Raw genomic sequence first — 18,153 nt, 5'->3', positions numbered from 1 at the left:
CGATTAAGTTTATTAATTTGGTCATAAACAATCCCATGTGCTTATTCATATACATCTAGTTACATTATACTTTAATCAAACACACATACGGTTTTTAGATTTGGTCCAAAAAAATTGAAGAATTAGGCGAATATCCGCACATGGAACATAAAAAAAAAAACAAAAAAAACTGTATAGTCATATTATATATACTATTAATCTTTAAAAGGGCCGTGAACAAGAATTTTTTTGCTTTCTCATTTCTACCACTTAAGTTTTCTTCAATTACTCCTTTTGCCACGGGCTGCTTGCTTTAGAGTTACTTTTATTTCTCATTTATGCCCTTTTTTCCTTGCTTTATGCATTTACCACCGGATTTTTTTTTTTTTTTATCCTTGGCCGCCTTAATGCCTAAAAGAACCGACTTAAAGTTATTCTAGATGGACTTAAAGTGATTGTAGATAGACGTCGGCTTCTTGGTACATCTTGCGTTCTAATTTTGCTTTCTAATTCGCGCTTTTGATTTCTGTTTGTCGGTATATCACTTTAAGTAGACGTCGGCTTCTTGCTACATCTTGCGTTCTAATTTTGCTTTCTAATTGCCGCTTTTGAATTTCTGTTTGCCGGTATCTTGCGATTATATGTTCTTTTGTTGTTGGGTGTTTTTTTTTTGTTTTTTTTTTTTTAAAAAAAATTTAGGTATCTATAATTGCTGTTATGTACTTATTTGATGTCTGGAGTTTTGTCTTCCAAGCGTCCCTTATCTAGACGTTTAGCTGGTATTTTACCTCCTGAGATACCTTCTTTGCCTGTTTTGCCTGCTTATGATGATATTGGTGATTGTAATTTTGTTTGTGTTTCGTGTTCTGCTCTGTTCTGGTTTGATGAAAGGGTTAAGTATTTATCACGTCCACAGTGTCCTGCTTATAGCCGTTGTTGTAGGTCTGGCTCTGTAGTCTTGCCGTATTCGCTTGCACCTCCTCAGTTGTTAGCGGCTCTTTATGATTTCCCCCCTTTTATAAAAAATATTAGGGGCTTTCTCATTTCTACCACTTAAGTTTTCTTCAATTACTCCTTTTGCCACGGGCTGCTTGCTTTAGAGTTACTTTTATTTCTCATTTATGCCCTTTTTTCCTTGCTTTATGCATTTACCACCGGATTTTTTTTTTATCCTTGGCCGCCTTAATGCCTAAAAGAACCGACTTAAAGTTATTCTAGATGGACTTAAAGTGATTGTAGATAGACGTCGGCTTCTTGGTACATCTTGCGTTCTAATTTTGCTTTCTAATTCGCGCTTTTGATTTCTGTTTGTCGGTATATCACTTTAAGTAGACGTCGGCTTCTTGCTACATCTTGCGTTCTAATTTTGCTTTCTAATTGCCGCTTTTGAATTTCTGTTTGCCGGTATCTTGCGATTATATGTTCTTTTGTTGTTGGGTGTTTTTTTTTGTTTTGTTTTTTTTTTTTAAAAATTTAGGTATCTATAATTGCTGTTATGTACTTATTTGATGTCTGGAGTTTTGTCTTCCAAGCGTCCCTTATCTAGACGTTTAGCTGGTATTTTACCTCCTGAGATACCTTCTTTGCCTGTTTTGCCTGCTTATGATGATATTGGTGATTGTAATTTTGTTTGTGTTTCGTGTTCTGCTCTGTTCTGGTTTGATGAAAGGGTTAAGTATTTATCACGTCCACAGTGTCCTGCTTATAGCCGTTGTTGTAGGTCTAGCTCTGTAGTCTTGCCGTATTCGCTTGCACCTCCTCAGTTGTTAGCGGCTCTTTATGATTTCCCCCCTTTTATAAAAAATATTAGGGGTTATAATAATATCTTCAGTATGACCTCTTTTGGAGGTAAAGTTGATGAGGATGTTAATAAAACGGCTGGTCCTTATGTGTTCAAGGTTTCTGGTCAGGTTTGTCATTGGATAGGTGCCTTTGATATACCTGATGAAAAAGGACCTAGATTTTTACAGCTTTATATTGTAGATACAGAACATGAATTACAGAATAGGTTGTCTGCAGTTGAAAGGAAAGACGGTCAGTCTTTAGATCCAATGATTGTTGAAACTCTTATGGGTGTTTTCAATATTCATAATGAGTATGTAAGGACTTTTAAGACTGCCAAAGACCTTGCTGTTGAAAACAGTTTGGTTGACTATGCGGTTTGTTTGTTTAATGATGTCCCTGACCGTTTATATGGACCTCCAGCTCATGGTACTTTGGGTTGTATTGTTGTTGGTGAAGACGCAATAGGCAGTACATACGACATAGTTATACATTCCAGGAGTGGTGTTCCACGCAGGATTAGCAAACTTCATCCTAGCTATATGGCTTTGCAGTATCCTGTCCTTTTTCCGTATGGTGAAACAGGTTGGTCTCCGCGTTTAAAACTTCATGATGAGAGAAGCAGTAAGGTTAGAAATCTTACTATCAATATGTATTATAGTTATCAGATACATGCAAGGAATGGTGTATGGTCTCTTTTGTTAAATTCTTGTAGACTGTTTCAACAGTATCTGGTGGATGCATATGCATGCATCGAATTGTCAAGGCTTGATTTCTATGAACACAATCAGAGCCAACTCAGATCAGCGTATGTTAGTGGCATTTATGATGCACTTTCACGTGGTGATACTGAAAGTCGTTCTGTTGGTAAGCGTGTTTTTTTGCCTCCATCTTTTGTTGGTGGTCCAAGATACATGTACATTCACTATCAGGATGCTCTTTCTATCTGCCGGGAATACGGGAATCCACAGTACTTTATAACTTTTACGTGCAATGTTGGATGGCCAGAAATCACACGTTATATGAATTCCCATCATCAAACTGATGTTGGTAGTAGAGCTGATATAATTTCACGGGTATTTCATATGAAAGTCACTGCATTCATTGCATATCTGAAATCTGATAAGACTTTTGGCCCTGTTTCAGCATGTAAGTTCCTTTCTAACTTATGTCTTGCTGATTTATATAACAATTGTGTATTTTTTTATTCTAACATTTATATATATATATATATATATATATATATGTATATTTTTTTGTAGATCTGTATACCATTGAATTTCAAAAGAGAGGGTTGCCTCATTGTCATATACTTATATGGGTTGAAGACTCACATAAGATAAAAGATCCTTCAAAAGTTGATGATTACATTACTGCCGAGTTGCCTGATCCTGTTTCAGAGCCACTGTTATATGAAATTGTTACCAGGTGTATGGTCCACGGACCATGTGGTTTGCTGAATTCTAAGGCGCCCTGTATGAAGGATGGAAATTGCAAGAAAAAATTTCCTAAGTCGTTTGTCTCTGCTACGTTTTTTGATAGGGACGGTTACGCTCATTATAAAAGAAATTCAAGTTCACTTCATATGTTGCAGAGTGGTATACAGATAGATAACAGATACATAGTTCCGTATAATAAGAGGTTGTCTAGTCGTTTCAACGCACATATTAATGTTGAGTATTGCGGGTGGAATATGATGATTAAGTACCTGTTCAAGTATGTATCAAAGGGAATGGAACGGGTCAGATTTGTTGTTCAAAAAGATACTCAATGTGCTGATACGTCTGTCTCTGGACAATGTATAGTTGTTGACGAGATAAAAAATTATATTGATGGGCGTTTTCTCTGTCCCCATGAGGCTGCATGGCGGATACTTGATTTTCCTATTCATGAGCGTGATCCCCCTGTTATTATTCTTCCTGTCCATTTGCCGAATATGCAGTCGGTATTCTTTAAAGAAAATACTCAAATCAAAGAGGTAATCGAAAATCCCACCTTTGGTAGTAGTTTGCTATTAGGTTGGTTTGAAAAGAATAGATGGGATTCAACCGGTCGCGAACTTACATACGCCTCTTACCCCACGAAATATTGGTGGGATGACAGGGAAAAATGTTGGAAAAGAAGAAGGCGTTCAAACTCCCGTGCACTTGGTAGACTTATATTTGTCCACCCAACTGGTGGAGAGTTGTTTTTCTTGAGGATGTTGCTGTCCCACCAAAAAGGTTGTAAGTCATATGAAGAGCTTCGCACTGTGTCAGATGTAATGTACGATGATTTCCGTAGTGCATGCAATGCATTAGGGTTGATTGGAGATGACAAAGAATGGATGGATGCTTTTGTGCAAGCTTCTGAGTGGGCGACTTCATCTCAGTTGCGGTCTCTTTTCTGTTATCTTCTGCTTTTATGTGATGTTAATGATCCCATGTGTTTGTGGGACATTGGATGGAGAAAAATGAGTGATGACTTAGTTTATAGGATGCGGTCATCAAATCCTACTATTGAGTTGAATATAGATGATAGTCATATACAACAATTGGTCTTATTTGAATTAGATCACATACTAAGGTCGTCTACTCCACCACGATCTATTTTGGACTTTCATCTACCAAAACTAACAGATAGCAACATCACACTGTTAAAAAATCGTCTCTTCCTAGAAGAAAGTTCTTATAATAAGGCAGATCTTATGTCTACTCATGACCATATGTTGCCACTACTGAATAATGCACAGCTGCAGTTGTACAATGACGTTCGCTCTGCAGAGGAAACACAATAACAAGTGCTTATATTTGTTTATGGTCATGGAGGAACCGGCAAAACTTTCTTGTGGAATACATTGCTTGCTTATTTCCGTTCAAGAGGAAAAATAGCACTAGCTGTTGCTGCCTCAGGAATTGCTTCTTTGCTTCTTCCATCAGGAAGGACAGCTCATTCCAGGTTTAATATTCCAATAGACTTTTCAGAAAAAACCGCATGCAATATAAGAAAACACACAATGCTTGCTAAGTTGCTAAAGCAAACTTCTATTATCATATGGGATGAGGCGCCAATGAGTGACAGACGTTGTTTTGAATGTCTAGATCGTTCTTTAAAAGATATACTTGACTATGAAGCAAAAACTTTTGGTGGTATGTCTATGTTGTTAGGAGGAGACTTCCGACAGACATTGCCAGTGTCCCCAAAATCTACACCGTCTGAGATAGTTTCTCTGACTCTACCCAATTCCTATCTATGGCCCTATTTCAAATTATGTAAACTAAGTGCCAACATGAGACTTAAGGATTCATCTATGTCATCGAAAATAGAGTTAAATGCATCAGATTTTGCGACATGGCTGGTTCAGGTTGGAGATGGTAGGATTGGTAATATGGATACTGTTGATAGGATAAATACTAAGTGGATTGAAATCCCTAGGTCACTCCTTATACCTCCATCGGAAAACGGGTTAGATTCCCTTATAAATTTTGTTTATGGAGATATCTTTCAAACCAATGTCTCAACAAGCATGTTATCTGGCAGGGCAATAGTTTGTCCCAAAAACGAAACAATACAACACATAAATGATATTGTTATGCGTAAAATTCCTGGGGTTTCAAAGATTTACGAGAGTGCTGACAGCATTGAATTTAACGGGAAGCAGACTACAGAGTTTAATACATTTTATCCATTGGAATATCTTAATGGACTTACATTTCCAAGCATACCTGCACATTCACTTTTATTAAAAATTAACACACCTATAATGCTAATTCGAAATATAAATCAGAAAGAAGGTTTGTGTAATGGTACACGATTAATGGTCTCACAGTTGTTATCAAATGTGATTGAGGCATCAATTATTACTGGAACCAGCATTGGGAAGAAGGTTTTTCTGCCTCGTATTAGATTTATTCATAAAGCTCCTGATATACCTTTTACATTCATAAGAAAGCAATTTCCTGTTAAAATTTGTTATGGTATGACTATTAACAAAAGTCAAGGTCAGTCTTTAACGAGAATTGGAATATATTTGCCGGAACCTGTTTTCACACACGGCCAACTTTATGTTGCATTGTCACGTGCCACATCTCCAGAAGCAGTTAAAATACTTATGCATTCTGATGAAAAAACGACAAACAACATTACAAAAAATGTTGTTTTCAAAGACTTCTTACAAAAAATAAATAACTCAGAGGTTAAACATATATACAATGTTTCTGTTTTTTTCTTGTATCTGATTCATTTTATTGTACCATATTACGTTAACTTTTTAGATGTAATAAAAAATAATGTTGTATTAACTTTTTTCTTTTCCAGTTTTAACCATGTCCCAAACAGTAACAACAGTTTCCAATCTACATTATGGATGTCCAGGAACAACAATACAGGTCTACAACTATACTTTAGTTTATGCAACATATACATTTTTATTATGGGGTATGTATATAGATGCAAGATATGAGTTTCATTCATGTTTGCAGCTTCGAATATTGCGAATGTGGACTCCACAAGTAAGGACTCAGGAAACATGGTTCTTAGCTGTTGATAGAAATGTAAGTTATACCATTATTTTATTTTTCCTTATTCCGTCACAAGTTTATACTAATTTATTCATAATATTTATATAAGGGTGATGCTGTTCAAATTTTGGGTCAGCGAAAAGACCAAGGATATTTACAATCTGTCCTAATTCCCAGTAAATGCTATACGATTGAAAAATATGCATGCGGAATTCCAGACCGATATCAGAAATGGCTGGATAATGAGGTCTACATAGCTGCTGGAATGGCATCATCAATTACATCTATCCAAGACACACATACAATTCCTGCATGCTGGTTTACTTTCATAACTAAAAAACAAATCGCAGATTACGTGGATCGACATGCAGGTTATCATTTACTTATACAGCATTCACGTTTTTAAAGTAAACACTTACATAAATCGTTAATAACTTTTGTAAACCACTAAATTCCATTTGCAGATTTTATTGGTGTCTTCAGCAAACTTATTAGGTGTACGAAGAAAAACAAAGAACCATATCTATTACTAATATTAAAGAATGAATTGTAAGTAAGGTATTTTTATAATTATTTTCATAAGGTTTTAACACGCTTTATAAATACCAACATTAGAGGCGAGGATATTGCAATAAGCTTATGGAAAGAATGCACGAACATACCTTCAAAGTTTGATGTTGTTGGTTTGGAAAATACTGTTGCTCCCGTTGTTGTTGCGATAACTAGTATAAAGATTTCAACCTATGATGGTATACTTTTTTTTTACTATTCTGATATCATCTATTAACTTGTAACAAATATATTTTTTACATTCATGTTATGTATAATTGGTAATTTAAAGGTTCCCTAAGACTTGGAACAAGCAGTGCAAGTCACCTATACATCAATCCACCAATTCCAGAAACACCGCTTCTAACGGACAGGTATTTTAACGCATATAAAAACATTGTAAATATTTCGTTAATGATTAATATAATTTCCCGATTGTACAGTTTCCGTACGTTTAGTGACTCCTCTATATTTTTCGACATCCCAACACCATTAGGAGACATATTACAAAGAGGTCATCCTGAACTCCTGGTATATTTTTTTATTAATGCAATTTAAATTATGTAGATTATGACAACATATCTATTATGCAGAACAAAAGTTTCACTACAAAAGCTGTCATAACTGCGTATGTATTTTCTGATTGTTGGTACCAAGTTCAATGTCCAAATTGCAAGATGTCAGCTTTTAAACAGGGGAAAAGTTGGTTCTGTCCTTCAGATGGTATAATCAATGCACCAACTATAATGTAAGTCTAAATATATAACTTTTATGTTAACAAATATTTAACCAAATCATAGATTTTATACCTACATTTACTATGCAAAACCCCAGGTTCAAGCTTAGTGCAACACTTACAGACGAAAATAATTCTATAGTTGCTCTGCTCTCCGATAACGCAGCACAAGACTTATTCGGTTCTACAGCTGATAAACTTATACCAGACGATGACATAAACTGTAGAGGACAACTACCTGCAATTGCCACTACTGTACAAGGAATAGCCAAAAAAATGAAACTTCGTATCACAAACACATCGACAGATACAAACATTCGCTTTATGATTACAGATATCGAAAAAAGTAACCCACAGGAAACAACATACCCAACAACACCAGCACCACATCATCAATCTCCATCAAAAGACAGCGAGAAAGACTGTTCTTCAGTTCCTCAACACAGTAGAGCAAACGTCAGAAGGTCATTACCATTTGAAAGCCAAGGTAAATATTTCTCTATTATCTGCATACACTACAAAGTAACCTCTTACATTTTTGTTAACAAATACGTATATAATTATATGTGGAAATTTACTATTGCAGACACATCAAATACAAAGCGTAAAAGTGCACGCAAGATAGAATGATCCATCTCCCCTCCGACGTTGATAATGATGACATTATCAGTTTTGCATAATATGTATAAACTAAAGTCCAGAAAACATGTTTTTAGTCTCAGACTTTGTGGTATTTGGCTTTTTATGATAGTAAATATCAGTAACATATGTTCATTAATCTATCACCTATCGTCGTATATTAACCTTAATTTAAATAAGAAAAATGACAAATTTTCAAATAAAATTTACGATTTCGGTTACTAAAATATTAAAAATGGAATACCTTTACAGAGGATTATCTCTTTACTTTTTATATCGGCCTTCTTTCCCTATGTTTTAATTTAATACAACCTTTAAGCGTAACAAATATATTGACCTTCAACATAGTATAACTCCTGACTTAAAAAGTTCAACGATCCTAACCTTTTTGATATTAAAAACAAATATAATTTTTATCACAACCCCTCTGCTATCAAAATGTCACAGTATTTCATAATTTCTATTTAACCTTCCATATGTCATGATTACCTGCAAAGTCTATGACTACCACATAGACATCAACACACCATTAAACACATCTACACACAGCTAAGAATTAAACTCCTCCCTATCTATAATTCACTGTTATCTTGGAAATATATCATACTTTTAAAACGTTATATAAATCGTTATTTTTATTAAAAACAAAAGTAGTCATTATCTGTCCACTATTGACCCTTATCCAGGATTTAAATTAAATCATATATATAATCTTTACACACGAAAATCATACCTGGCCACGTTGTTTAACAAACAACTTGACAACGCATGTTGCATACTAAGCCATGCTATAGCTACGAAAAATTATCATACATCCAACTCTAATACTATCACTCAATCCACCACACACATACATTGTCTCTTCTATAAATAAATGCCATAACGAGCCATTAAAAACAATATACCCAGAATGAATAACAGCGATTACAACAAAAGTTTGACCATCATGATCGATTTCCTTAGGGAAATCGGTGATATACTTGAAGCAATCCAATCTCGACTAGAAGAGAGTTTCTGCATCGACGAAAATATCGTATTATACATAGCGAATCACCCCGACGACGTAGATGTTCAAACACTGCATAACATCTTTGAGAAAGCAAAAACAGAAGATCAGTCCATACAGGACAACATCTCCTTCATGTTGGGAACAATCCACAAAAGAATTGGCAAGTACAAACGTGGCATGAAAGACACACCCTCCGACTGAAGACCCGATTTCCTAGTATTAAAATATTAGACGTGTTATGTATATACAACAATGTAAACAGGAAGTGTAACCGTTAGAATGTTCATAAATAAAATAACTTTATCTATTAACGATTTCGTAGACTTCAAATATTACTTGTGTTATGTATATACGACAATGTAAACAGGAAGTGTAACCATTACAACATATTATTTATAAATAAAATAACTTCATCTATTAAAATACGTCTAAATATTAAAACAACCAAAATCAATTAAATTTCGAAGGCCTAACCTCCAAGTACACTTGCACATATGAAAAACACGTAATTAATTAGGAGATTACTCATCACACATTTTCTGCAACACGTGTCAGCTAATATTACAAATTTTCTTAAAAGCACTCTATAAATTACATAATGTACCTCAAACACAAACACACTTTATAGAAAACTACCCAAAGATCAACACATGCTACGATAACTACCTAGCAATGAGGGCCATGCAAGATATGGAGAAGAAATACGAGGAGCTGATCAACAAAATCAAAGAAGATATAAAAAAAACTTCCAGAAGACAAACATCCATATATCTAATAATTATCAATATAATCTATCTTTCAGTACTATATTTATAAGTTGTAAGCCAAAAAAGTCCTGAATTAACGCCAATAGGCGCAGTTGATTCCATCTAGTTATACATAAAAGCATATGATTAGATTAAAATTTTTGATAGAAAATATTGTATTTATTTTGAATTATAAGATAATATATATTTGTTAGAAAGCTGGAAGTCACCATATTGTAACAATAATAATGAATGAATGTAATTTACAAAATAAAATTCAAATTAATATTGTTCAATAAAATAATCTATCTTTAACTACATTATCTCAATAACTTTTATAATTTTACACATAGATTATGCATAAATTAAATTATATACAATTTCAATTTAACGTCACATTTAGCTATCGTTATATTAAATCAATTACGATCTACTCATTTGACAAAAGCTTATATTTTTAAACCTTAGCATCATTAAATTAAAAAGAATAAAATATTTAATCATACGCTTTCCTAACTTTAATATTTCAAAAACATTTGCAAGGATAAAAAATGATTAATGAATTCTACAACTATTTTAAATTTGAAATTAAGACTTTATTTATACAATAAGAGGTCCTTAAGTATGTTTAACATGATAAAACTTTTCCTTTTGTTAAGTGAACGTGCCTTTTGAATAATGTTTGTAATCTTAAATCGCTTAAGAAACTCAATCAAAGAGAAAGCATATAACTATAAGTTAAGAGGCTAACTCATTCTTTTAACCCACATTGATTAAAAAACAAAATTCTAGGAAAACTAACATCATAATTAGGCTAAAACCATTTATCTTATCTATTTTTTCTCCTATTTTCTTTATTTTGACTTATGTAGGAACCAATTTCGTTATGAAAAACAATTATATATTTCCTTGAACGTTAATATATGGAAATGTTTCTTTGAATAAAAATTGATTAATGAATTACATAATCATTTTACTTTAAAGTGATATATTTATTTATAAAAAAAAAATAGAATAAAAATGCTTTGTACGATACTTTTACATGATATTGTGGGATCATAGTTGCATTTTTCATGTGTTTGTTTTTGTGTCATGCGGTATGTTCATAAATTAATTATTGTTTGTCCAACCTTTAATCGTTTTGGTAATTAGACAATCACATTATAATTTTTTTTGGAGATTAAATTACCTTATTTTCTATATTTTAGATTTACTCCTTCAAACTCAGACATCTTTATAATCAAATAATATAATGTTTAATCATAGTTTTTTCCCCATGACATTATTATTTAGATAAGTTTCAATGTATATAATGAATTATGTATTCATTTCAACTTTTAAATGATACGTATATTTATAGAATAAAAGAGGTTCTTAATTTGTTTAACATGATGATGTGGGATCAAATTTGCACGTATCACATTCTTTTTGATTCGTGTTTCTTATCCCACATCGTTTAAAAAGAAAATTGAAGTGAAAGCAAGCAACTATAAAGTAACGTCCAATTACATAATTAAATTTTAATCAAGTTAAAATTGTCATCATCATAAATTCAAGTCGATAAAATCATATGTTCCAAAAAAAATATATCCAAATCAGAGTATCATGACATCAAGAAATCACAAAACGTTAAAGTTGCCGATGAATGTGTATAGTCATGCCTTTGTTTTTCTTCGATCCTCAGAAGTACTTAAATCATCTCTATACTAATAAAATAGTAATTTTTTTGCCATGTGTCATCATGTTAGACATTGTAATAAATATCATGATACTTGTCAATCTATTGGCACTTGTAATTAATATCATGACACTTATCAATCTATTAATTCTCAATTTCAAATTTCAAATTTCAAAATTTAAATCACATTTTAATTTCATTAAATTTTTAATATTAGAATAAAAATAAAATAAAATTTATACAAATTATAATAAAATATAATTTATACAAATTATAAGATGATATATTTTGCGTATTTATTTGAATCAACGATTATAATTTTATATATAACTAAAAAAATATCTTTTAATTAATAAGTTATTTAATTTTTATTAATTAATAGTTTTGAGTTTTTACTTAGAAAGTTTAATTAATTTTCTAACTGTGGTTCTCACGGGTTATAAACTAGTTTAAATATACAATTGTAAGTCAAAACTTAGTGAGTTTCCCAAACGGTTCGACTTCAAGTCCTCAACGACTCAATACAACATATACGGGTCATCAGCGACCTTAAATCACCATCGGTCTAATTACAACATATTCGAGTCATCAATGACCCTACGTAATTAGCACATCTCATACAACACATACATATACAATAATAGACATGTTTCTACTAGTAAAACTAGACATGCAGTCCAACTATAACAACTATGCCATAAGTAATACAATAAGAAAACTCACCTCACAAATAGACCGGATAAACACCACAACACGCGAATAATAACAAGTCAGTCTCACACACCACCTAAACATTAAACTCAATGTCACTCTCAGCTATGACTTAAAACCCTAGAGTTTGACGAAAAGTCAGACTGTTCAAAAGTCAACATCAATGGTCAAAGTCAATGACCAAGCCACCGCGTCGTGGCAGCTAGAAGAGAACATAGTCGTGGAGCTCATCTGTAACATACACGTTCAGTTATCGTGTATTGTAAAATATAAAAGAGAATAATATTATATGAAATTGAGTGTTGAGTTCTAACAGATAACTTTTACTAATAATGAAGTAAAACTGTATTTAGAATCACTCTGTAAATCTTGGAAGTCTTATGAGATTCCAATTAAAAGTCAAATAATGAAATTTAGTGAAAATATAAAATTTTAAATAAGTAAAGTTTTATTATTGGAAGTTGTAAATAATCTCGTTAGAAATGTTTAGGCGAAAACCTCGTCGAAATTCGAGTTATAACGAAGAAGTTATGACCAATCGAAGATCCGCGACAAAACCGACACGGCGCTCGAATGACGTAAAAAGTGAGTTTTTGATAAACTAATTTTTAGCCTTAGTGATCTAAATGAAAGTCATAGTATTCGTTAAACCGATAAGTTCGTTAAAAAAACGCCAAAATCTGACTTTGTATGAGGAACTTATGATTTTTTTCTACGTTTCGGATTAGAAGTAGACAGCTAAAAACTCGAATTTTAGATCGAGCAATATTCAGCTGATACAACCTGAACGAGAATTCAAGATCTCATCCTTTGTAGTAGAACAGTAAAAAGTCTGACGAAAACAGACATCGGATGAAGAAGTTATGAATTTTTAACGGACTTTTCCTGTCTCGGTCTGTTAAAAATATAATAATAAAAATGAAATCGATATTAGCCGATGAAGTCTAAACGAAAGTTGTAGAGTATATTCTCACCTACGCGTGCATTTAAATTACGTCAAAAACGGAGTTCATATGTGAAAGATATGAATTTTTGAAGTTATTAAATAAAAATAAATGAAAAATCAAAGTATTATCCAGAGTCGTACGCCCCGCGTACACGAGGTTACGCCCAGCGTACCTCGCACGTATCCGGTCCAGAGTCAACCACGTCTACCGTCTTCACATGGTCACCACATAGAAGCCACATCCGAGGCCTAAAGTCCGAGCTGGTGCTACCTCCCATACGCCTAACGTACCGATGATGTACGCCCAACATAGTAAGGTGCTTCGCACCTTATATAAGGATGCGAAGGTCTTCGAACATGCTTGCTCATATTCACTCTTTTACACCCTCTACTCCCATTTTTAGCCACTTTTAATCCCCAGAAGTCCCGTTATCATCCCCGACATCTGAAGCAAGCCCCGACGCCCCGAAGTTCCCGAGAAAATATTATTTTCAAGTCGAAACTCTACCCGAGTGAAGTTCAGTTTTCAACAAAAAAACCCAGTTTCGCCCCAGAAAGTCATATTTGGAGTCGAAGCGCTGCCGAAATTATTATTTTAACCCTGGTTATTTCAAGGTGAGTTCAATATATAGGAACAATTGTATGTTATGTGTTATACGTGCTATGTGCTTTTCAGTGTTTTATTCCGGGTTATTTTTCCATGTTATTTTTATTAGCTATTTTTAATATCAAAGTTATACCTTTGACCATGTGATTAGTGAAAGGACTTAGATTCACGGTGGTACTGGTATATAGCCTCTGGCCATGTGGAACACGTCTCGTTAGAGAATGACTTTTATTCTATGGCATTGGTAGAAGGTTAAATAAGAATGGTATGTAGCCTCCGACCATGTAGAGCATGACTCCGTAAGAGAATGAACTCTATTCTATGGTATTGGCAAATGGGCCAAAGCTTTATTGATGCATATCAAGCATTGAAATCATTATGTCTCATTGATCGTAAATCTTTGAACCAAATCTTGAGTTGATATTGAAAGCCTGACATATGATACACATATTCTATTGCCGTTCTTGTTCCCTATTGCTTCTATCATATTGGTATATATAAGGCATAAGATTATATTGTATCTATTTATTGAATTCACTAAGTATTATCACCTATCCCTCTCAATATTTAACAATTGCAGGTGATGAGTATCAAATATAGTTTTATACTGTTGAAAGATTTAGAATAGTTTATACTATTTCTCTGTATTTTAATGTTCATGTATGTATATGAATAGTAGATTCCTGGGTAGACATGAAATGTAATAAAACTTAGTCGGTTTGTATCCAATCTTTTGTAATCACTTTATCAATATAAAATATTGTTTTATAAATATCCATGTAGCATGTTTTGAGGAAGTAACTTAAGAATAATGTTGGAATAGTATGAAAGTTTTGGTCTTTTATAAATACGAAAGTTGGGGTCTTTCAATCATGGTATCAGAGCAATGGTTTAAGTGAACTAAATATCACGGATTGGTATTTAGACTTAAACTGTTGGAAGCTCAATATATGAGCTGATTCATAATAAGTATATGGATACAAACCATAGGAAATATTTAAGTGGGGGATTGGGTAGTGATAAACCCTAGTTGTCTAAGATATTAAGTTACTTCAGAATTTTAAGAAAATTAGTTTAAGTGAACTAGGAATTTCGAGAATTTCTAAGCTTAAACAAGAATTGTTAAGTGAAGATGATACGATATGTATCTGGTATATTTTAGGTTGAATACCTAATGGAGTCAAGCACTAGAATATTAAGAGGAGATATGCCTTATATTCTAATATGTGCTAAATGATAAATGAATATAGCATACCTTAGAGTGCTTATCTATAATTGCTATTATTTGAGAAAGCTTAAGGTCTGTTGCTGACCTTGGTTTAGAAAATTTTATGTTCAGAATTCTAAGAATTTTCGTAATAGAATTTTTCGAAGTGATAAAGAGACTTATGATAGTTGACATCGATAAGTTTATAAATAAACAATCGTGAGATATCGTAAAATAATAAATATGAATTGTTATCGTAATAAGTGTATTAATACTAATAGAGTGGTAATATACATTTAAAGTATGTTTGATATATAATAACATCTTTGGAAGAAAGATGTGCGTTTGAAACACGTTTGGGCAAAATAAATGTGTTGGTGCAAATCCTCGAAGTTGTTCCACCATTGTACAGATTGAAGCAGTGATTGTTTAGAGAGTCGGAAGAGCCGAAGATGGCGATCAATACTTCGATAGTATCTCAATTGATGTGGTACAAGATTAGAAGAATTAAATGAAGATCAAAGGAAAGGCTAATGAAGTTTTTCAGACTCAATAGGCCAAGACTTTGTGATGTAGTATGTAGTTCGAGTAATAACCCTTTAAAAGATGTTCAGACTTAGTATTTAATAATACTAAGTGATGATTGACTTCTATCCCATCCTTATAGAAGTTCCATTGTGTGTTAAGCCGACTTTAACATACAAGATTGGGATAGTGAATTGAGTCACTTAGTGGTAAATGGTTAAGCAACTTACATGTCTAAGTAAGGTAGAATGCTTAATTGAAGAAGAAATACACCCATAGTATCGTATGAGAAGAGATGTTGTAGTCAAGAATGACACAGAACCAAGTTGAAGCTAGTAGAGCTTGCTGAGATGCAGCTATGATGCATACTTTTTAGGATAGACTCCTATGAAGTAGACTTAGACTTACATAGATACAAGAATAACGATTTCAAGGAAGAATAATGAAATGAACAAATGTGCATGATGGTTTGCATGAGTTAGAAGATGATGCAGGTAGAAGAAGACCGTTTATCTCCATGCTGCTAGAGTAAATTTTGTAATAGTGTGTCTTGTAGAGTAGACACTACTCAAGAAAGAATTTATATGAAGAAATGGAAGTAAAATTTCTATGCACCTATGGAAAAGTATTAGGATATATTAAAGCGAGCATATGAGAAGAATCCTAGAAGGCGAGTATAGGTAATCCAATATATGTTTGATAGAAACGTGAAAACCCTAGTTGAGTCTAGGAGAAATTGTTGTATGTATTTGTTTAAACACATTCATGTGTGATAAGTTGATCTGTGAAAACTTTTGAATGGTGACTTGGGAACTGCGAGACAATACTTGGGACGAGTATGAGTAGGTGTGAATAGTAGTAGAGGCCTATACTACTGGAAGCACAAGACTCATACTTGGATCAGGAAAAAGTCACAAGGTTACCAAGAAGCTAGTAAATGATTCTGTTTTATTCATGTGTGTCGTTACCTTCGATTCGGTAATGACTAAGAATATAAGTATTGTTCAATTCTTAGTGTCATAAAGAATCGAGTCCGATTAGTATGAATCTGCGAAAGGATTTTATTGGTTCAGAGAACCATGTCTTATATAGTGACAAAACTTCAGTAAGAATACTGAAGAAATAAATGGTCGAGGTAGTGGATAGAAGAAATGTTTATGCCCTACTCTTACTAGTCAAATGGCGGGGATTCAAGTTTCCGTTCAACAATAAAACAGTACTCCAACTAAAAAGGAGTAGGTGCGAAAAGCTAAAAGATGTGTAGGTCCGAAAGCATGAATTAGAGATATGTGGTGATATTCTTTCTATTCCAAAGCATCTATGTGTTGATCAAACTCTTTTCATTTTCTGATTCTAATATAAGATTTTGGTTCGTTATGTGTCTTGTGTGTTGTAAATACAAATGTCATTAGAATAAAACCATTCGAGTTGCTGTTATAGAAAAAGTAAAGACCTTATCGTGGGTTTAGTCTATAAACCAAGAAGGAGCAGGAGTCTACAATGAGAATTGAGTTTTAACTCAAAGATTAGGATCGAAAGCCCAATAGAGAATGATGAGTGGGTGTAGGTTTGAGCACCGCTAGTAATTAATAAGTTTGAAGAGTTTGATAATCGTTTGGAAAACTAAAAGTTAAATATCGTACATTTTAGATTATCACGAAGGAAGTAAGATAGGACTCGGATGTTGTGAATAGTAATTTTCTCGTAAACTTTTGATCTTCTCACATCTTATTTGATTATGATGCCTCAGATTCTTTCGTGCCTTATAAATTCGCACATTCTTTTCAAATTTCTTGTTACGCAATTGTCCAATCATTTCATATAGATAACATAGGAAATATATCATTACTTGTTGATAAAGCCTATAGAGTTAGTGTTATAGGAATTGAAAGTTATACTCTTCCTGCTAACCTAATTCCTATCTTTGATATTATTCTTGACATGGATTGGTTGTTAAAGAACCCCACAGAGCTCTTTTACTACAAAGAGATGATATGCATCCCTATCGAAATGGAAGATTCTATTCATGTCTACGGTGAAAATAGTAAATTTCTTTCTTAAAAACTCGTAAATTATGTCGAAGGGATATTCTACTTATCCGACTTATACAGTTAATACCTTGAAAGAGGAGAAGAAAACTATGAATGATAACCTTTGGATAATTATCGACTGACTGATGAAGAGTGCATAAATTCTCGCCACACGTGAAACTACTGTTGGATAAGGTGTCTAAGTCCATAACTATTTTTGGTATGTACTTGACCCGACCCGGCATGGTCCATTTGTGTTGCATGTCACCATGCAATTGGATAGACTAAATGAGAGAAATAACACTTGGAGATTATTAATATATAATAAGTTCTAATATATTAATAATATTATTTGATTAGTTTGATCAAGAATTAATTTAGAACTAATTATCTGATCAAAAGATAACTAATTAAATATATGGGTTGATTATGTAAATCATCCATATCTTGTATAGTGGGCTAAGAGGCTCCATGGATTATCAAGTTGGGTTCCACCCATAGGATGCTCCA

The 18,153-nt window shown here is 33.2% G+C and overlaps 1 protein-coding gene across 1 annotated transcript; it reads left to right on the top strand.

Moving 5' to 3' along the window:
• The first annotated feature begins 1,487 nt into the window (after positions 1 to 1,487).
• Positions 1,488 to 8,175, top strand: LOC145035876 (uncharacterized). The gene is made up of 14 exons (XM_078984379.1): positions 1,488 to 2,390; positions 2,490 to 2,910; positions 3,024 to 4,424; positions 4,569 to 5,970; positions 6,058 to 6,128; positions 6,190 to 6,293; positions 6,370 to 6,631; positions 6,725 to 6,809; positions 6,876 to 7,009; positions 7,102 to 7,183; positions 7,253 to 7,340; positions 7,403 to 7,557; positions 7,644 to 8,032; positions 8,132 to 8,175. Exons 1-14 carry the CDS (start codon positions 1,488 to 1,490, stop codon positions 8,173 to 8,175), a joined length of 5,541 nt encoding a protein of 1,846 aa, XP_078840505.1.
• The last annotated feature ends 9,978 nt before the right edge of the window (positions 8,176 to 18,153 follow it).

The sequence above is a fragment of the Lactuca saligna genome, chromosome 3 (genome assembly GCF_052625555.1).
Source record: "Lactuca saligna cultivar CGN05327 chromosome 3, ASM5262555v1, whole genome shotgun sequence".
Classification (NCBI taxonomy): domain Eukaryota; kingdom Viridiplantae; phylum Streptophyta; class Magnoliopsida; order Asterales; family Asteraceae; genus Lactuca; species Lactuca saligna.
This window is presented reverse-complemented; position numbering and strand designations above follow the sequence as displayed.

Coding starts and splice junctions, on each gene's coding strand:
- LOC145035876 (XM_078984379.1), top strand. CDS start 1,488: ATGTCTGGAGTTTTGTCTTCCAAGCGTCCCTTATCTAGACGTTTAGCT. Junction 4,425..4,568: donor TCGTCTCTTCCTAGAAGAAA/GTTCTTATAATA, acceptor ATGGTCATGGAG/GAACCGGCAAAACTTTCTTG. Junction 6,129..6,189: donor GTCCAGGAACAACAATACAG/GTCTACAACTAT, acceptor GTATGTATATAG/ATGCAAGATATGAGTTTCAT.